The following is a 22,571-nucleotide window of genomic DNA, read 5'->3' as shown; positions in this document are numbered from 1 at the left end:
ATGCCTCTTGTGTTTTTTGCAGCTGTCATTAATTGCCCCACATGCTTGGAAGGGGAAGGTGAGGGGAGTTGGTTGCAATCTGCACAGTCACCACTAGATGCCATTAAATTCTACACACTGGTCCTTTAAAGTAGTGGAGAACTCCTTTAATTTAAGCTCCAAACTCAGTTGAGACTCCCTGCAGCTCAGAGCTTCACAGTCTGACCTGTTGAATCCAGTCATCAGGGTTTTTTTTTTTTTTTTTTTTTTTTTTTTTTTTTTTTGCAGCTTCAGTTTTCTTCTTCTCTCTCCTCTGTGTGGACTCAACACATCGCCTCCTCTTCTGTCCCCAGCTTCTCTTTCACTGACTCTTTCTCATGAGGCCCGGTCCTGCCTAAAGACTCCCTCCTCCTCCTCTTGATGATGTGCTCTTCATCTGCTCCTTTTGAACCGTCTCTTCCTCCTTTATGGAGGAGTTCTTTCCCTCAATCTTCCTCATTATCTTCATCTCTGCCGCCTCCCTCTGAGCGAAGGGACTGTCCTCTCTCAGGAGGTTCTCTCTCTTCTTCTCAAAGGCCTTCCTCCTTTTCTTCAGCTCTTTCCAGTCTTTCTCAAAGACTTCCTCTCCTGTTATGGTCACCTCATCATCACCATAAAGATCTTCTCTCAGTCGAGCAGCCAGTTCAGAAACCACTAGATTAATCATTAACATTCCTACTCCCAGCTTCTGCACTGTTCTGGTCAGTGATCATGGTCACCACTCCAAACTCCCACCTCTCCTGCCTGCTGCAGGTTTTTTTTTTTTTTTTTTGTCAGTATGTCCTGGTTTTAATTGGCCTGTTTGCAATCGGATAGCCTGATTGGCCACAAAAATGTAGATGAAGTTTTGGATATTAATTCAAATTGAACTCACACTCAATTATGATTTTAAAAGTAACTAAGTAATAACATGGTGTAATGCATCTTTAAGTACCAGTAAAAGTACAGATTTGAAAACTCATAAAGTACAAGTACCCCAAAAAACTACTTAATTACAGAAATTTGAGTATCTGTAATGAGTTACTTTCACTTCCAATACTTGTACTTGAATACAGAGTATTCCATGCAGTATATACAAAACTGTTATTATACTGTTATAGATGATAAAAGCTTGATGCACATTTTTGTTCATAATTCTTACATCCATTATCAAAGTGCTATTCCTCTTTTTTTTTTTTTTTTTTTTACATATTGCAGTTTTATATCATTGTTACATAGATAACGCACATGCAACTTTATACATTTCTTTTTGTATTTATTTGTTATATAATTCTCTAGGTTTCTATATATTTTTATTATATATTACTCAGATTCTAATTTACCCCACTTGATCTCCTGACCACTAGATGTCGCAGTTTCATTCGTTTGCTGTCAATCGGTTGTCAGAGAAGAAGAAGAAGAAATCACGGAAGTACGGCTTCCAAACAGATTCCCGTTGGAAGAGTAAAATACAGTAGATCGGCTTCGGTTCATCAAATCAAATTTAATCTTGGACTAACCATTTCACATTAAGACGATGGGCACTAGAGATGACGAGTATGATTATTTGTTCAAAGGTAAAACAAAGGTTTTTCTCCTTATTGTTCCAGCTCTGCAGTGCTGTTAGCTGACAGGCTAACCAGGCCAGCTGATTAACTGTCAGGCTATGCTAACGTTAGCCACCGTCAACCTTTGTGCTCTGATCGCGTTTCGCCGAGCCTTCTGAGAAATGTCAGCAAGTTTAATTGGTGTACATGAAATGAAACGACCCTTCTCTAAGTCATGGAAGTACATATTATGGCGAATCTGTCACGTTAGGTTAGTTATCGGTAAACGACAGGGCGTGTTGGACGGTGGCTAACGTTAGCTGTTAGCTGATGTTAGCTTCTGTCAGTGGGCGCGGACCAGCTGCCTCACGTCGGACACACCTAACGTTACCCGTTATCACATCACCCTCCCTGGATCCAACCAGCCGAGCAAACAGTATAGTTATAATCATGAAAATGCACTAGAAAAACATTTAATCATCAGATTACAGTGAATCATGCAGCTAACCAGTCAGCCTCAGTATTAGCTTGTATTTATTAGATGCTCCACAGCTTGATTTGGCAAACAATAAGATAAGAGAAGAAGCTGCCAAAGTAAACAAACTCATATCTGTAGAAAGTTCAGCATATGTTGGTGTTACATAACGATATAGCTTATTGGTTTACCGAATAATATAATTCTGAAGATATTAACACAATTATAAATTGACTTTAGCAGATAAAAAAGTCCTTTTGTTACAATACCTTTATAGTTCTACACCAACATGGCTTATATGTGATGTTACAAGTTTAATATTTTGTGTATGATCATACTGAGTGATTGTATATTATTGTTATATTGTATATTAACATGTGCTTGTTCAATATCTAGATTATAACAAGGTTTATAAAGACATGCAGGTTAGATTAAGTGGAGACTCTAAATTTCTTTAAGTGTGAATGAGAATAAGAATAGTTTGCTGATTTGATCCCATCATTGAGAATATACACATATTCACATGTCAGCCCTGTGATAACCTGACCTGTGCCAGTATAGATGGATGGAAACAGATTCAAAGGGTTCAAAAGTCTTTCATATCTCTTAATCACAGAGTAATGCTGATACAGTGGCAGCTACAGGGCCAATAAAAACATAAACAATAAGGATGCAATTATATAAAGATACAATTCAAAATTAATGTCACATTAATAGAAAATAAGTTTAAAACAAAGTAAAAAAAAAAAAAAATCCTAATGAACGTATTTAAAAAATTCTCCACAGCCTCTTGTTTTATGTCATGTCACAAGTTTTACATTTTCTGGATGATCTTACAGATAAGTGTTGTGTATTATGTCTGCTTTATAAGCACATACTATTATGGCATGTTGTTGATGGTTATACAGAACATTTAATAAATATCTCTGGTGGTATAAATGACCAACTATATATAAATAACTACATTTCTAAAGACTTGCAGGTTAGATAAAGTGGAGACTGTAGGTTTCTGAAAGTGTGGATGTGAGTGTGAATAGTTTGTTGATTTGATTGAATTTGATTTGATTCTATTATTAATAATATACATATATTCATATGTTTATTCTGTGATAACCTGACCTGTGCAGAGTCAACATACAATAAGCAAGTATAGATGGATGGTTTCAGAGGGTTCAAAAGTCTTTTATACGTCATGATCATAGAGTAATGATGATACTCTGGCAGCTACAAGGCAACAAACACAACAATAAGGACACAAATCTATGTAAAACTATATGTAGAATTGTAATATATAGAATTAGAGCACAGTTTGAAATGAACGACATTGATAGAAAATAACAGTTTAAATAAAAAGTCTGAATACTGTATGTATGTATATCAGTGTTGCTCAAAAATAACAGTTGATCTATTATTCAATTAAGTTTGTGTTGATTGACTCAGGAATCAGTCAACTAGCCTAATTATTGCAGCTATAAAGGTCCAGTGCATAAAGTTTTTGGGGATCTATTGGCAAAATCTAGCAGGAATTGAATATAATATTCAGCCCAACAGACAAACAAACAAACAAACAAACAAACAAACAAACAAAAAAAACAGGCTGTAGACAAGGCCTTTAGCATTTTGCATGAGTTTCATGAGTGAGATGAGGTGTTTGCAATCTGTAAGCTCATCACTAAATATCACTTAATTATACGCACTGGTCCTTATAATCAATAACACAGATATACAAACCATAACTTCATGTGGTATGTTGTACATAATGGCATGTGAGGGGTGGGGGAAAAGATTCTTACATGCATCTCGACTCTCGCTTGAAAGGTTATAAATCAATACAGAAAAATCTATCATCAGAAATTTAAAACCCAATCATCTTTTGGAAGACCGGGCTGTATGTTCCTAACAGCTGAAGCAGCTGGATGGTGAAACGTGATGGACGTAAACGTCATGATGATGTTCCAAACCAGGATACTTCTTGAGTTTTGGTGAGGATGACTGAGTGTGAGCAGCTACAGATGGAAACAATCTGACCAGCATCCTCTGGCATAAAAGCTACTGCATGGAAGTATTTTGATATTTCTGAAGTTGAAGGGAAAAGGAAAGAGCCACACTGTGTGCAAGTTATTTCTAACTCAACTAACTATGGATCATGGTAAATACACTATATTGTAAAAGTACATAGTCACCCAGTGAGAACAAATAAATCAGGTTTAGAAATTAAAACTTTAATGTATTGAGATTCATCAATAATTGTTTTATAAGCACATCGTAGCTCTCAGAATCAAACTGACATTTGGAGAGATTCCCACGCTGTGGCATATGATTTATTATAGAGATTAAAGTGAGATTAATACGTTCAGGTATAATTTGTAGGGCTGGGTATTAATTCACATTTCCCAAATTGACTTGATTCACAAGGGCTCAATTTGATTCGGTTCAGTACTGATTCAGTTTGGGATATTTCCATTACAGTGCCAACTTTGCTTGGATATGAAAGAGATTCTCAGAGAACTAAGTCTGTAAATTGTAAAAGAACCCTCTAACCTGGTGCATTATTAAAAAATATTATTGCTGCCCACCAGAACCCCCTCCCCCAAACAAAGCTAAATATTTTATGTCATAAATTCTTCATTTTTAAAACATCAATTTTGGGATTTTATGAATCGATATTGGACCATGCAAAGGAAAATCTATTAATCTTAATTTTTTAAAAATCCAGCCCAGATAATTTACGTGAAATCTGTTTGAAAATGGCAGTTAAAGTGTGAGGAAAAACCCCAGTAATGTTCACACAGGAGATACATCAGTTGTACATTTTCTACAATTTATATTAAATGGTGTATTTTCTTTTCTGTTTCAGTGGTCCTTATCGGCGACTCGGGTGTGGGGAAGAGTAACCTGCTGTCGCGTTTCACCCGGAATGAGTTCAACCTGGAGAGTAAGAGCACCATCGGAGTCGAGTTCGCCACACGCAGCATCCAAGTGGACGGCAAGACGGTGAAGGCCCAGATCTGGGACACAGCCGGTCAGGAGCGCTACCGTGCCATCACATCAGCGTGAGTATAGAGGAGGAGGAGGAGGTCAGCAGGGCTTTGGATCTTTACAGATGATCAATTCCTACTGACCTTTTGCGCGGCCCCACCAGGTCTGTTGTCCTCTGCAACATATGACGGCAGTAGTGACGTCAAGGCACACAAGTTGTCAATTTCGTTGCCTCTCATATCCTCTGATTTAACACTAAACACTTCTCAAGAATATCAAAGTGTTTAATAAATGACAAGCTGTTAGATTAGTTTGTTTTATTATTTTCAAAAGGATAATAAACAAAACTAATCAGCTGATAGACAATTGATTGCCCACATATCCAGCTGGAATAATATCATCTGCTGCCATGTAACAGTTAGAGGCTGGAATACAGTTTCAGAAGTGCTCTGAACAAATCACTGTAATATTCCAGCGATTTGGCTCTGATGAATACTGTAATGACGATGAGCGGTATCCCTGAGTGTTCATGTGGCTCTGCTGCAGGTACTACCGCGGGGCTGTGGGGGCTCTCCTGGTCTACGACATCGCCAAGCATCTAACTTACGAGAACGTGGAGCGCTGGCTGAAAGAGCTGAGAGATCACGCCGACAGCAACATCGTCATCATGCTGGTGGGCAACAAGAGCGACCTGCGTCACCTCCGGGCTGTTCCCACCGACGAGGCACGGGCTTTTGCTGGTAAGAACAGTAACTTGATTTATATAGCACCTTTAAAACCAGAGTGTAGACAAAACAAAGACAAAATTATATTAAAACTGAAGTAAAACTGGGACACAAGCGAAAGACACAAAAACATAGTAACAATAAGACAAAAGTAAAAGACATAAGAACAGGAACAAAAGAAAAATATGACAAAAGTAAATGAAAACGGAGGAAAGAGAATACAGAAACGACATTACATGATGTCGTCTAATGAATATAGATAACTAAAAGGAAGAAAGACTATAGTACAGAATTTATTAAAAAGAGAAAATGTTATGTTTGATTTTTCACGACCAAATTTTGAATAAATTGGAAAAAGAAAATGTGAATGAATATTTTATTTTTATTTACTACTGTTATGTGATTATTAGGTGTTGTTTCATTCAGATAAACAGTTCTCCAGATGGAAAACCATAATACCACTGACGTAATTAGAAGAGCGCCAGTTGAATCTCAGACAGCGAGAAACAGACTGAGCTTTCCACTACTGTTTAGTAAGCCAGAAAAGATTTAGTGTAGTATGTCAAATGCAGTGTGCCAAAAATACCAGGATGTATCTGGTTGCATTTTGCAGTATGCAAACCAGCATGCTTTTCTGGCCTCGTTTGTGATGAGTGTATGAGCAATAGGGTCAAAGTTCAAGGCACAAAGTAGGATGTCCCACTTGAATGCACACTGCATGCAACAGTACACACTTTGTCAGGGCTGCCGCAGTACATACTTAAAGTAAAAAGACAAAGTATGCGATTTGGAATGCAGGGTATGTAGAAAACAAGAAGGAAACATGACATTTGTGTTTGTTTGTGACTGACGGAGCGGAAACAGCTGATCAGTCATGTGAGGTAAATGTTCACTATGTCGGAAATTATTCAGAAAAATTATTTCCATCTCTCATCAAACATTAAAACCACCTCAAGAGAGTGTAAAAACTTTTTTGCAAGTTTTTTTGAATGTTGCCATTTCCATCAACCTTACTGAAAAATGTGCAGAAAATACTTTTGTAGAAACACGGCTAACAACGACGAGACAGAAAACACAAACTATGCCACACAATGCAAGTACATCATAAATAGAATTTCTAATGCAATCATGTAAAAGATTTCATCCTAAAAACACCTAAATGATCTGAAACGCCCTGCAGCTGACTAAAAGCATAAAAATATCAAAAAACAACAACTTCATGAGACTAAAATGTCAAGATTCTAAAATACCACAAAAAATCAAGAGCATAAAGAGAGAGATAAGATTTCACCAGATTTTGCAGTCTTAGATCCATGTTACATATGAAAGGATGACATCAGTTTTAAATAACATTCATGTGTTGTTTTGAAGGTCTGACCTCTAAATGTCAGCGATCCAGATCATTAGTCGAGCCTCATTTCATCAGTTCAGTTGCTGCCCTTTGTTTTTTAGCTGCAACACAGAATAACACCACAGCAGGCTGTAAACTTTACAAAACAAGTCTTGTCTCAAAATTACCAAACTACCAAACTAAACTTGATGGAACCAAGAGAACGGGGATGAAAACAGAGTGGCGCTGACGCCTTCACGCAGTGAAGTCAGATAAACTGCTGGCTGCGGCTGCTCCTCAGGGACCTCATTAAACGAACTTCCTTAGTCTGAAATCCTGTCTTATCTCACGACATTCAGGAGCTTCGATATCACAGAAACATGTTTCCTAACCGCACCTCGTCTCTGCAGGCTGAAAATTAACCGCCGGCCAAATGCTGGCAGATTCGCTTCACTCATGAGCCAAAAAAAACAAAAAAAAAAACACTAGCCATTTGGCCAGTGGACAAAAAAGGCCTCAGAAATATCTAAAAGCCAGAACCACAAGCACACAACTAACTAAAATATGGAGGTTAATAATCGATTATTAGTTGTTTGGTTTATAAAATATCCGAAAATGGTGAAAAATGAATCCTGTCACAGTTTTGTCAGTTGAAAAATACGTCCATGTGCTCCACCTGTTTTCACAGGTTTGGACCTTTTTTTCAACTAGTGATCAATCTAATCCACTAATCAATCACTTGTTTGGTCCATAAAATATCAGAAAATGGTGAGAAATGTTGATCAAAGTCCCAAATGATGAAATAAACTAGAAAGATGAATAATTTAGACTTTTTTAAAAAGCTGCTGTGACCTTGTGTGTGGGAGCGACTGCTTCAGATCAATTCACTTAGTCACTTTTTAAAATATTTTTTATGTAATTTGCTGATGTTCATTATTTTATTTTACGTGCAGCTCTTTGAGACGCATCGAGCTGTAATAAACTTTGACTTGATGCATTGAAGATGTGTTCTAACTGTGTTTGTCAGACGTTTCTCCGTCACATATTTCTGTGTTAAACGGGTCAGACTGGCCTGCTATCTGTGGAATGTGACATATTTGAAATAATGCGTTGCTCCCTTCGCCCCGCAGAGAAGAATGGTTTATCTTTTCTGGAGACGTCGGCTCTGGACTCCACCAACGTAGAGACGGCCTTCCAGACCATTCTGACAGGTTCGTACCGTGTTTGTGTCCACGTTCGTCCACCAAACGGTGAGAAAACCACTTCCTCCATTTAAAAAAAACAAACTCGACTGAACATTTATGGAGGAAGTGATGCACAGATCAGCAGTTGTTCTTGTTACAGGTGTTTTTTTAACTGTCAGTGTTCAGTGCTGCTCTTTTTATGAGCATGATTACAGCGAGAGGGAAGTCAGGTGTTGAGTGAACTTGTGTTGCCAGGCAGAGACACAAACAGACCACACAGCAGCTCTGGATTATCTTTATTACATAACATCATCTGATTGGCTTATCTTAGAGGAGTGGCAAACCTTTTGTCATGAGTGAGATGTCCAGCTGCAAAGATAAAACTGTTTTGTTTTTTTTAATCTTTGGTCTCCGCACACAATCTGAATAAAAGCCACTGTCTTTTGTCTGAGCTGGAACTGTGTGACAAACCGCCTCCACAGAAGGAAATGATAAAGCTGGTAAACGTGATTCCTTCAGTTGATCAAACAGAAGGAAACAGAACTAATAGAGAGTCAACTGGGTTGCAAAGATTAGTTTTTTTAAACTGGGTTTAACTTTGTTTATGTTGCACCAAAGTTTTAAAGTAATTTAAATATAAATAAATACTAAACACAAAACAAATTCACATGATAAATAAAATTTAACCCAACTACAATAAATTAACACTGCATAACAGTTACAGTACTAATAAGATTATAATGTAAAAGTCTGATGACTGATGAAGATATCACTAAACTTGGATTTACTAAATTGAGATTATTTTTCAGTTACTCTACCTAAATTTAAATCTAAATTATCTCCTTTTAAAGCTAGTTTTGCTAAAACAAAATTAATCTTTTTTTGATGCAACCCAGTCTTCAACCCAGGAATAAAGTTATTATTATTGTGTATTTTTCTTCTTGCCAATAAATGTCATAAAAAGACTAAACTTTATTCTATCTATAAATACTTTGACTTTGTTCCTGCTGAAATGAATATGCAAATCTTAAAAAAATGACTCACAAATATGTAGTGTAATATTTTTTTTAAAGGTTGAGTCATTTCTTTAAACAGCTCCTGACTGTAGTTTTTATCAAATGTTACTCAAACAGGAGGAAGCGTTGTCAGTGTGTGTGTGTGTGTGTGTGTGTGTGTGTGTGTGTGTGTGTGTGATTGAGTCATATTAATGTAACAGGTTATTAATATTTTCCTATCAAACAGATTATTTAAAGTTTACACCATCACTCCCAACACAACTAAAAATTCCTTCTGATGGGGCCGATTGGGGAAATGTTTTCTGACTCAGGTTGTTACATGACGCGTGTTTATTCTGATTTGGCCGTTATTCAGATTATTGTTGGGATATTAGAGTTTTTGTAAACACAGTTGGTGTGTGTGTTCATGGTAATGAAGGAACATGTCAGTCAGTGCAGCAGTGTGACTCACTCATGTGTTTTTAATCATTTTTGGACAACAGTGGAGCTCCACAGACCAGAGGAAGAAAACATATCAGGATACACAAACAGTCCCTGTTAGTAGATTCACTGTTGGTTTTTATTTTTTTATGATCTGGTGACAAAATAGAATATAGCCAGACGTTTCCTTTAAGGTGAAGTGCAGCTACAGTATATTTACTGTGAAGCTGATTGACTTGACTTTTCGTCTCATCTCTCTTCCTGCCTGTCACGCTGCTCTGCATGTTCACTGAGTGATGTTGCAGAGAGTATCGCTGCAGAACAGCAGGTTCCTCCTTGAAGACGACACATGAAACAGTCTCGTAAACTCCGGGAGAGAATAATCCAGCTCTCTCAAAACTGTCTGTGCTGCAGGTCAACCTGTCTTTAACGTCTAGAAAGAGACATTTTGGTGTCACGTATACTATAGTTGTTGTGATGTTGGTCCAAGCTGGTGTATTTTATATGATATTGTTAGCTGGAGCTTGTGCATGAAATTTGAACCAATAATCCAGTTTTTATGCTCCAATAAAATCCAGTGGAAGTCTATAAAACATGAATCTATATGGTGATTATTTATTGGAGGAAAAGCAGTTCATTTGTAGCACAGAGTCAGGGTCCAACGACAAGGATTACCTGACGGCCCGGGCCAGTAAAACTTAACAGTGCGCCAATAAATACAATCAGCTGTTTGCCCCATTGGGCCAGTGCTCAAAAAAACAAAGAGATTACTTTGTGGTGACGTTACTACGTCTGCTCTACTCTCCTAGACTTCACTTCGCTCAGGTGAAATATTGATCAATTGTCAATCAACATACAAGTTGAATCCACATTTGCCAGCCTTCACGATTTTCCCGTTTTTCTTTGCCCTTTCCCAGTTTCCTCCCGGCGTCACACCTCTTCTGTCTTTCTCCTGATTTATGACAGATTTCTGGCACTGTACAGCTTACTGTGTAAAACCACTCCAACTCTACAAGTTTACTGTTTCATTTGAATGTTTTTCAGTGAAAATGAGAACAATGATGCAAAAATGATCCTTTCCTCTAATATCGTAAATCATATCGCAGTTGCAATATCTGTCAAAATAATTGTACATAGATATTTCTTCAGAATCATTCAGCCAAAGCTATAGGTCATCTGCAGGTGTGTCTTTGCCAAAAAATGTGTGATTTTTATTATTTTTATATTTTAAAAGTCAATGGCACGCAGGAAACCAAGTTGGAAATTTTTCTGGGAATGAACTTCCTCCCTGTGTTTGAGATCTCAAGACTGGCAAGTGTGGTTGAAACACAAGAAAACATCCAGTGTGTCTTGGAAAGAAAAGGTTTGTCCTAAATACCAAACAAAGTCTGACAAGTCAGGACCGATAACTAACAGAAACAGTCACTTGAAAGCCAGAAGAAAAGCTGGCACAGAAGGTGGCTGAGAACTCAGCAGCCTTTGAGATGAAGCAGAGTAAAAGTATGAAGTTGCATAAAACAGAAACACTCAAACACAGTGGTACACTGTGAGACAGAGACAGAGTGCAGCGTGTCATACTCTGATAACCAAATCTATCAGGGGGGAAGATCCAGATCCTGGATCTTCTAAATCCAGCACTGGTCTGGCCCTGGTTTGCTGCGACTCTTATCTCATTATAGTCTGCTACATGTCACCTGACGCTGGAAGAAATCTCCTCCAGGAAATCATTTTCCAACAAAAGTCTCTCTGATTTGTCACGTGGTTTATAACCGAGGACAGCATCTCGTTTCAAGCTCAATTTGACTTTTTAAAATTGTTTTAGAAATAAGCATGAACTGCAGAATGTAAACCAGACATGGACATGGAGGTGAACAGGCTGTAACTCTAAATGACGCTGTTATTCTCTCCCCCACCCATCAGAGATCTACCGTATCGTCTCCCAGAAGCAGATGTCGGAGCGTCAGGAGAGCGACATGTCCCCCAGCAACAACGTGGTCAACATCCAGGTGCAGCCCACTGAGAACAAACCAAAGATGCAGTGCTGTCAGAACATCTAGCCCGGCCACGGATCTGCTGCTACCCCTCCTCCTCCTCCCTCGCCCCCCTTTTTTCTCCCCCTCTCTCCACGGCCCTCGCCTCCCTCCCCCCTCCTTCCCTCCCTCCCCCTCCTCAGCTCACAGCTCCCCAAAGCCCACCCTCAGAAAATAGACTGCCTCAGTGTACTGTGTGGTGCGGGAGGGACGAGCCGCAGCTTCACGGCTGTGACCCGAACTCTGCACCCACCTGTACCTGCCTCCACCCCACCCACCCGAACCCCTCCTCCTCCCCTGCCCCAGGTAAATATATCCAGTATAAGAAGTCACCGCGTGGGGTGACCCCCCAAGCAGAGCCCCTCTGTCGTTAGGCTACTGCAGGACAGCAGGCAGCAGGCATTTCATATCACTTTAGATTTCATTACTGTAGATGCGCTGACATGTCACAAAAATGTCTTAATATATGAATGTGATTTGTTTTCTTCTCTTTTCTTCATCCTTTGTGCTCCTGTTGATTTCTCACCTTTTTTATGATCTCTCTCTGTCTTGTATCATATATCTACGACTAGGTATATATGAATTTAAAGCACATCAAAGTTGCTCTGAAGTGTATTCCTATAAACAAGCTTCTCCTCTGTCATTAGCCCCGCCCCCTCCCTCTCCTCTTTAGTGCAATGTACTGTTTTGGAAACCATGTGGATGTATGGAGCGCAGTGTAGACATGTGCGCTCCGGTAGTGTCATGCCATTTGATCTGATTGCTGTGAATATACGACGCTAGTGAAACGTAGAAAACTTTTGCATTTGCCCAGCTTCAGTTTGCGCAGTGGAAAAGGTCGGGTGTGAGCTTGCATGTAGCGCGCAGCCTCGTGAGCGTTGTCGTCTCAGACATATTATATGTAGACCGCTTTGGCTTTTTGCTGCGATGCGTCAGCATCGCCGCCATATTGGTCAGGGCAAGACTGACCTGTGAACAAATACATGCAAATAGGAGAGTCGAGTATTTTTTCTGGATAAAAATACACTAAAAATCAAAGGACTCCTGTACACTGACTTACAAGCTCAACATTTTGATGTGATCAGGTAAATTTTTCAAGAAATTGGCAAATCCAAAAATGAACTTGATGAAAGTTATAGCACTGAAACTTAGAATAAAATCTTGAATTTGCAATTTTTCTTTTTATTGTTGACTCTCCTCTTACCCACCTGTTTTCTTTCTAGAGTTTTGCTCTTGGATAAAAAGCACTACAATGTTTATTTCTTGATCAATTCCATTAAATCATCTTATATTGAAGGGTTTACTGAATCCACGTAGATCATGAACTCTTGAACATAAATCGGCTCATTAAAACTGAGAAATGTAAACCTGAGATCAGCATATGGAACTATTAATACACCAAAGTTATCAGTGTATATTAACTGACAAACTGTAACCTGGACTGTACATTTACTGCCACACCGACAGCTCACTGCTAACTTAAAGTTTTCGCTCTGCTTTAAGCAGCACAGACAGTCTGTCGCTCACTGTTCTTCACTTCCACACACTGACACACTACCCTGTTTCTTGAAGGAGCTACGCTCATGACAGCATGCTTCAATAAAGTCCAGTAAACATTATTATTAAGGTGGTTGCATTAAACCACCTTTCTGCAGGAATATGTACTTTTATCACCGCGGTAAGAAAAAAATCCATGCTGTCACAGCCCTAAACAAGAACTGTAAACATCAGTAGTGCTGTGATGATTACTGCAGTACTGCAGGGTTGAGCTCATTACTGTCATCGCCACAGATTTTATTCTGAAGGGTCCGTTTCATCAGTGCATGGATCTATTAATACACCTAACAATCAATGCTTTCACACACGCAAGTCAGGAACACAGCTGATTGGTCGACAGAACCACTTTTCCAGTTGGCTGCTAACAACAACAACAACAACAACAACAACAACAACAGGACAGAAAAATTGACAAATAATCACAAAAGACGTTCAGTGTAGGGTTGGGCGATATCGACCAAATTGGCAAATGACGATGTCCACAATAAAACATCACCATGGAAAAAATTATTATGGTTGTATTTCTGTTTGGTGCTTAAATAAATAATTGGTGCTTGGATTAAATAAGCTGTTTCCTTAGTAAATCAGGAGCTATAATAGGAACTATAATGATTAGAATAATAAATCCATCCTTCATTTTCTCTGGTTGACAATTCATCAGTTCTAAGGTGCTAAATTGTTTGATAAATTACTCTTTTTGTAAATTTTTGGCTTTTTAGTCACAAAGCCTTTATTGCACTTTCAGTAACAAGATTTTACTTGACAAGTAAAAAAAAAAATCTACCTTTACCTCGTTTTAGCTTAGAGGTTGATGGCTGTCGAACTTTGCAATGGACATCAGCCCAACCCTAATTCAGTTTCAGATTTTATTCAGAATTTATTTTTACCACGTACAAAGTTTCTGAAAGGGATACAGTCCTACTGCAGCCAAAATTTAAAGGTACAAAGCTAGCGTTAGCTTGAGCATTAGCTTACTACTCCGCTTACTTCAGAGCTAACCTCCATCACTTTGCCAACTGTTGGGAAACTACAGACGAGACTTTTCTTGGTCTTGAGCAGCTGCAGCATTTCTTAACTGACACACTGTAACATAGACTGTACATTTACTGCCACAGTGACAACTGACTGCTGAGTTCAAGTCCAATAAAATGCACTTGTGGTAAATATCTTGCTTTGTCATCGTGGTCAGAAAAAATGGATACCGTCAGAGCCCTAAACTTTAGTGCTTTTTATCCAGAAAAACTGCAGCTCTCCTGTTTCCATGCATTTGTTCACGGGTCAGTCTTGCCCTGACCAATGTGGCGGCGGCGCTGACGTACGATCCAAAGGCTAATGCGGCGTCTACGTACAGTATATACATGTCTATGGTTGTGGTCACCGTGTGTACAGCAGGTGGCAGGTTCGGGCCAGCTTTGCATGTCTTTAAGAGATGGCACTCTGCTGTGCTGCATGTTTAATCAGGTGAAAGACTCAACCTGGACTCTTATGTGGAACACTATCATTGCCTTGAGGGTGTGTGGTGATTTCAGGCCGTGAAAGCTGAACATGACTCCTGTATATTTGGATTTTCACGTTGTCCCACTTTAGGTCTCAGTGTGGCGTCACACAGAGAAGGATTTTCTGATTGAAGACACATCAGTCCAACAGGCTTTCCTGCTCCAACATTAGGAGAACAGTATGCATCATTTTTTGACATATTTGACTACAACTATGCAGAAACTAGCACATGGCTGTTTGGATTTTTTTCTTAGTGCACTTCTATAGCAAATGAAGGATTATAAACAGCAAAAGTATGAGTAACTGAGGTAGTATTCTTGTATAATGATACTCAATAATATTATAATCAAAACTCTCCTGTCGTCTAGCAAATGAAGCTTTGCATGTAACCACAGAACTGTAGTTAGGACGCACTGAGGAAGTAAGTTAATGGAAAGTGTCTTTCACCCACTAGGTTGGATTTCATGAGCGTGTCTTGCACTGAACCTTAATAGTTGATCTAGTAAACATGCTTTCTTGTCTAGGATTAGATTTTTACTGCACATTGAGAATCTGGACCTCTTTCCTCAGATTGGACGTACCGTTTCTTTCTTTCTTTTTTTTTAAAGATGGTGCCACTTTTCACAAACCAAAATACGATGTTCAGCACTGCAGAACTTAGGCTGAGTCTCAAGAGCGTTTCCTTAAAATCCTCAAACTTACAGAAACGTTTCTCCTCTGTTGAGCTTTAAAATCAACGAGGAATCAATCGAGGAAAACCTCGAGAGGTTCAGCCGCCTGCTAACTTCAGGTCACAGTGCCTCCTTCACCTGTCCAAAAACGCCTCTCATTCACCTGCTGACAACTCACCGTCATCCCGCCTCCTCCTTAACCGGTAACCTTTGCTTTGTCTGTCCGTCCCTGAAGGAGACAGACCGCCGTGTTGTCCCCCGTCACATTAAGCCTAGGTACACCAAGCTGCCTCTGACTTCAACACAATGCATGGCTTTCTGTACGACTGCGACTCCACGTCGCATTATCGCCTTACGTAGCTAACATTCGTCATTACTGTCCATGAAATCTGCTGAGGGTTAGGCTTGGCTAGCTAGGAAGACGTGCTTAACAAGCTAACTGTTGTGCCCAGTCGAGTCCGTGAACTGACAGATGCCTCGCTAACAACCTACTCGCTAAAACTCCCGAGTGTGTGTTCTGTTCAATCTGCAGGTTCTAGCCGTGTCAGTGTGTGATGGTGTTAGCAGACATATATACAATGCCTGAACTCGGTGTGTGTGTATGTGTGTGTAGAGGCAGAGGGTAGATCGGCAGCTCTGGAGCAACTGAGCCTGGCTGGAAGTGCCAATGGCGTTTTTGTTCGAACAGACGGCGCCGCCAGCCGAGCCTCTCCAGACTCACTAGCTGGCAATCTGTCAAAGAAGTGATTCCTTTTTTTTTTTTTTTTTTTCTGAAAATATGATTTCTGATCTTGTTTCATGTACCTCCATTGTTCTGTGTTTTTTTTAAGAAGTGTGTTTTGATTTTTTTTCTTTTTTTTTTTTACTATATTGAATTCTATAACTGACTGTAATTCCAGTGTAAACGTGTAAGAGTGAAATGATGTCATTTCAATGAATTTGGAGGTTAAATGTGAGAGGGGGGTCAAAATGAATGGTTTTATGTTTTGTACAGATTGATAAATTGTACAATTGTGTCTATATCTTAAGTTATCAGTTCATCTTAATAAAGCGCACCAGTCATAAACCTTTACATCCGTTTGATTTCACTTGTGATCATCATCATCTAATCAATGATAACTTAACCAGGGTTACTTTAAAAATCTATTCTGATTCTACACTTACTGATTACCTGTTCAAAAAATGGAATCAATAAAATAATCCAAGTATCACAATATTAAAGTAATGTAACTTAATAACTTGCAGTTACTTTTGGATTACCTCAATATAAAACTTTAGCCTAATACAGTGTTTTTAGGGCTGCAATAATCAGTTGATTAGTTGTTTGGTCCATAAAATGACAGAAATTGGTGAAAAATGTTGATCAAAGTCCAAGATGACGTCCTCAGATGTCTTGTTTTGTTCAAAACTCAAAAATATTCAGTTTCCTGTCAGAGACGAGTAAAGAAACCAGAAAATATTCACATTTAAGAAGCTGAAATCAGAGAACTGTGACTTTTTTATTTTAAAAAAAGACTCAAAATGATTAATTCATTATTAAAATAGATTAAATTAATAGTCGATTAAAAATAGATTTAATCATTGAAGCTTTAAGTTTTTGTTCATTGGTAGATTTATTAGTTTGTCCAGCTGTTCCTTCCTTTGTTGTGTTCAACTGATTAATTTTAACTGAAGTGAAGCATTTTTTCACTAAAGTCATGATAATGAATTGGCAGCTGTAGTAGTATATCGTTATTAACTTCAAAATTGTAATCCTATTAATAATCCCTTTTTTTTTCTTTTACTAGATATATTTAATCTGATTGTCTTTTTTTATCTGTAACTGTAATAGAATACAGTTACCTTTTTGTATCCAGATTAAATAATCCTGTTACTTGTGATCCCTTACTCCCCAAACCTGAACATAACTCTTTATTTACTATTTATGAGGAAAATTACAGAAGTCCTGAGAGGCGAGTGAGAGAAAAAAGGTTCTTCTGATTAATATTTAAAGTCTAAATAGTTTTCTCTCCTGTGGTTGTGACTCAGCAAAATGTGAGAAAAAATATAAGAAGTTACTTTTGTTTAATCTGTAAAAACCAAACTTTATTTTTCTGGTCAAGATAATTTTTTGAAGTGTTTATTGTAATTACATATTTCAGCCACAAGAGGCAGAAGTGCATCATCAGCAAATGATCTGAAAAGGACTCAGAGGATTCATGTTTTCTTCCTCGAGTTTTAATTTCTACATATTTTCCAGAAACACAAAGTAAATATATTATCTGTTAGCAAGTTATTGACATTACTGTCATGTCTTTTTTATAGGATAGAAGTTTATTTTAATCTCTGTTAATCTGCCTTTATGTTGTCAGATCAGAGGTTTCACTCTGCAGTTACGTCCCCATCTGCAGCACAGACAGTCGTGGACTTCTCTTCTAAATCAGATCTCAACAAAATTACTTTTGTGTCATAAATAGTATGACATAGATGTAAAGTACTGCTGTCAATATTCATGAGTAAATACATCTATACATTGATCCAGTACCACTTCATTTACTCTGAAATGGGACCCTGTTACTTCCTGTACACCAGTTTGTTCCCCAGGATGGTAAACTCAAACTGTTCATTCATGCAGAGAATGAATGAACAGAACATATGTTTATTTTATTTAAGAAAGGACAATTCACATCAAGTAAATGTGTCAGATTTAGCCATAAAGTCTAATTTTCATCTGCAGTCCCTGGCAGGTTGATGCTATATATATATATATATATATATATATATATATATATATATATATATGTGTGTGTGTGTGTGTGTGTGTATGTATGTATATGTATATATATAAGAAAAAGACATTAAAATAATGTTTAAAAGAACAAAAGCAGACTGATGCTCTGTCCATACAAGAGCACATAACCATATACAGAAAGTACAGAAGCACTATTAGTAGAACCATGTAACCAAAAATATTAAGACAACAAACTATACAAAAGCACAAACAGGAAACACAACACAGACCAAAGCACATAACCACAAACTAAAGCACAAAGCAAATAACATAAAACAAGACAGCAGCACAGACACACAATTCACAAAACAGTAACACAACCATAAAACCAAAGCACTGACAAAAAACATGTGTTAAAACAAACCAAAGGGTTTTATCTCTTAACATCTCAAATAAATATAATCACCTGCCGAAACTTTTTCACCCGTTTCACAGCAAAACACATCAGATCAGACTCTGAAAATGGATCACAACAACTGTTGTTTCTGACCTTTCAGTCGGTGCATTTCCAGTTATTTATGTGTTCGTCTTTCACTCAGTGAACCTCAGGTCAGCTGGGAATCAAAAATTCAATCATTTCAAACAGTGAATTAATTTACAGGACAGTTTACTTTAAACTGATCTGTCAGTTTGAGATCAGAACTGTAACAATAATGAATTTCTTGACTGAATATTAATTGGCAACACTTTTGATCAAATGATTCAATATTTATGAAGCAAAAATGCCAAATATTTTCTGGTTGCTGTGTCATTCAGTTTCATATAACTGAAAATGTAATATCTGTGGTGTTTAGACTGTTGACTGGACAAAACAAGCAGTTTAAAGATGAATCTGGTAAATGTGTTTACTGTTTTATGGACAAGACAATCTGTAGAAATTATTAATCAAAGAGCCCTGAAGAAACTTCTAGCAGCAGTTTGTGCACAGACCTGCCTCTGGAAATCAAGAAGTGCTTATAAACTCCTCTGACTCTATCTATTAACTGTGTTTACTTCCTTATAATTGACTTTTTCCTTTCTCACAAATTCAAATTAAGTGTATTGACTGGCTCCTTACTTTCTGTACTGTCTCTGTCCCTGTTTTCTCTTTAATTAGCACCAAATTACAAAAAGTCCTCCCTAGAAAATTACTGAGAAAGTAAAGTACAGCACCCGGGAGATAAAATGTCACTAAATTAGATAATTAATCAGAACAATGTCCTCAAGTCTGATTGGTCAGTGAGATTGTGTTGTACTTTAAATGCCCTGCAGACCTCGCAGGTGTCACCATGTAGAGGCCTAATCAGTCCAGATGAATACAAACACCTGTGTGAGTCAGGAAGATGGTGTCAGCAGATACTTTTACTAGTCACAGCCTGAACACACAACTGATTATCAATCATAAATATACACAGGCCTTCCTCTGTGCAGCCTCACTAGAATTAATCATAAAAGAGACAAAACCCAGACAATGATTTTTAAAAAGGGGCCTAAATAAATAAAAAGATAAGGACACTGCAGCAGGTTCATCAGATTAAATATCAGACACTTCAACAGCAGATTAAAACATCAGCACAGCAGCAGCAGCTGCAGCCACAAACAGAGAGAGACGCACAGGTTTTAGTTTGACTCACCTGTCTGAACGTGATTCTGTGTCCTCAACAATCAGCTTCTTTGCTCGAACATCTCAGTAAATATCATCCTCGGTCCATTTTTAGCTTTCTGAGCTGCAGTGACAGAAACTGTCAGAAACAGCAGAAACCGCAGCTGAAGGATCCGCTGCTCGCTCCTTCAGCCATCAGTAATTAGTTGGACTCAGCAGGCACCTGTTAGTCACACACAACATGGGTGCGTTTGATTTGTGTCACTTAGCGTGCTGCTGGGCGGTGCATTAAATCAGCGATTAAAGGGATAATTTGTCACTTTTCATGTGTGTGTCCAGTCAGTGTTAATAGTTAATGTGGTCATTAATTCCTCGCTGCCACGTCCTGAAAAAACACAACCTTCTGAGCAGGGAAAACCTTTATCAAACAAGTAAAGTCTCATCTATAAAATTACTCCTCCGCCACTCAGTATCTTTGTGAGACAACGAGTACAACACAAATTTTAAGTAATGTCTATTAATATGCAAGAAAACTAAATTCTCCTGCTTGCAGAGCCATGCAGTTAAACGTACCAGGATGCACTGCGCACAAGCTGTTGGTGTCGACGCCCACTGCAGCCTGTAGATCAATCTGGCCAATTACAGGAAGTAAACAAGCTGCCATTGCAGCAGTGAGCGACTGAACGTGAGCTGTGATGAGAAGTTTACAGTTTTCTTCTTTTATATGTACACCTGTGACAACCTGTGCAGTTTGGCTGCTGCAACAATGACAACGGTGACAAACCTAAATCTATTTCTCCATCATCCATTTCTTAATGTTACAACCAATGTCTACAATCTGAAGAACGTTAATATCGCGATTGCAAGGTCAGTTACTGAGGGTCTTAATGTCGTCAGTTCAATTATCCATCTGTCAGCAGGCAACAGCTGACACGGCGTCTAGAGGTGAACCTCAGACCTGTGAAGGATCTTGTAAGAGAGATCATTTTAGCCAATGATGATGTTTGACATGATGTCAAATACAACGTTATGCAGATGACACACGATTGTATATCTCTAATTGTTGTATTAGTTTAAAATTGGGCTGCTTCTCTGATTTAAATATGTGGTGTATGACATTATTTCTGATTATTAAAACAACATCAGCTGGGTAACAAGACATGACACCACTCCCCTGAGCTATGACAACTTTATTGAGTTTAGGGCTTGAAACAAAAAGACCAACAAGCAGCACTCGATACATCTACTGTAGCTGAAACTATTATTTGGATCAAAGCTGAAGAAAAGACATAGAAGCATGACAAAGTCAGAGCAAATGGAACAAAAGGAGGAAACCAAACATGGGAAAACAAAGCTGTTTACATCTGATTGTCAACATGTCCTGTTATTGCTGTTTGCCAAAGTACAACCATCAGCATTTTGAACAAAACTGACCTGTGTGTCGTTGAAAAATTAAGCAGGATTTCATACGTTACAGCTCTATTTCATGTGGAATAGTTGGTGCAATTAGATTGGAAACTTATTTTCATTGTGTTTGGGAACAAAATATGCAAAATTCTGTGATGACAGAGTTAATGAGGAAGTTGAAGTAAATTTAAAAGTTTAATGACTGAAATCTTTGACAGTCACTGGACTTTTTTATGGGAAGTGTTTCCATATTTGACCTCACTGCAACAAAAACATTACAGCAATAAAACCAAAACGGTTTGTCAAATTAATCAATCAAAGAAAGAAAAATAACTATCAGCAACTATTTTGAAAATTGTTCGATTGTTTAAATGTATAATATGTGACATAATAACAGCAGTTATGTTAAATATTTTGTTGAGTTGTTTTGTTTTTACATTTTCCCAAATATTTCCAACATGTTCAAACTGTTTACTGTATATAAAGATAGATGACATGACAGCTCCCCAAAAGTGAAGCCAGAACATCTGGATCGCCCCCTGGTGGCTGGCTGCAGTATAGGTCATAAACCCCGCCCCTCTCAGTTCATGTCAAATAAATTTTTCCCAAAGATGGTTTCTGACATTTAAGGTAAGTCTGATCACGCTGATGTTTGTTCAAGTGTTCATTTTACTCATCAGTTTGGGTTTAATTAGTTATTTGATTTCACATCATGATTGACAGCTGAGCTCTGCTTGTGATTGACTCAGCCGGCTGTGTGGGCGGGACCTCGATACCTCAGCTCCAACCCCGATCACGACTGCACAGACTCCGGCTCCAAATGACGTCACCAGAACAAGATGGCAGCTTTTGTATCTGGGATGTTTTGGCTTCAGTTTTGGGAGGAAAAGGAGACACGTCGTCCACTTTTATATTCATTCTACGATACACAACCAGAGAAACTTAATTTAATATAATTTTATTCAAGATAACGGTGTGTTGCATTTGGTTGCGTGTGGGTTTTGTTTATTGGATGAATATATCAGCTATCAGCGATTAGCTGAGTCCATTTTTGGTCATTTTATTGTTAATGAGTCGCTGCTGTTCTCCATCATTCAGCTGCACAGCACACACTCACTGAGCTGAAGAACATGTGGAACCAGAATATTTTCACCTCTAACTCTGTGAATTAAGGTTTTATTTTGACCAAACCAGAGCTGGTGATTGTTGGAACAGTGGAAAGATGATTTTAGATGAGTATTATATTATTTTTCATTATTATTCTGTTGAGTTTGAGTGAAGTATGTTTCATGAGATATTAACGAGCCAATTAAGTTTGTCTTAGTTTGGTAAAAGAGAGAAACTTGACTTAAGAGGGTGAACAGTTGTATTTGTGTTTAAAAAG

The 22,571-nt window shown here is 38.2% G+C and overlaps 1 protein-coding gene across 1 annotated transcript; it reads left to right on the top strand.

Annotated features, from left to right (window-relative positions):
• The first annotated feature begins 1,407 nt into the window (after positions 1–1,407).
• rab11a (RAB11a, member RAS oncogene family) lies at positions 1,408–12,373 on the top strand. The gene is made up of 5 exons (XM_084720638.1): positions 1,408–1,574; positions 4,877–5,072; positions 5,545–5,738; positions 8,184–8,264; positions 11,594–12,373. The coding sequence occupies exons 1-5, from the start codon at positions 1,535–1,537 to the stop codon at positions 11,728–11,730; spliced, it is 648 nt and encodes a 215-aa protein (XP_084576764.1). The 5' UTR covers positions 1,408–1,534; the 3' UTR covers positions 11,731–12,373.
• Positions 12,374–22,571: the final 10,198 nt, after the last annotated feature.

Source organism: Lutjanus erythropterus, chromosome 1 (assembly GCF_056507025.1).
Source record: "Lutjanus erythropterus isolate fLutEry1 chromosome 1, fLutEry1.hap2, whole genome shotgun sequence".
NCBI lineage: Eukaryota > Metazoa > Chordata > Actinopteri > Lutjaniformes > Lutjanidae > Lutjanus > Lutjanus erythropterus.
This window is presented reverse-complemented; position numbering and strand designations above follow the sequence as displayed.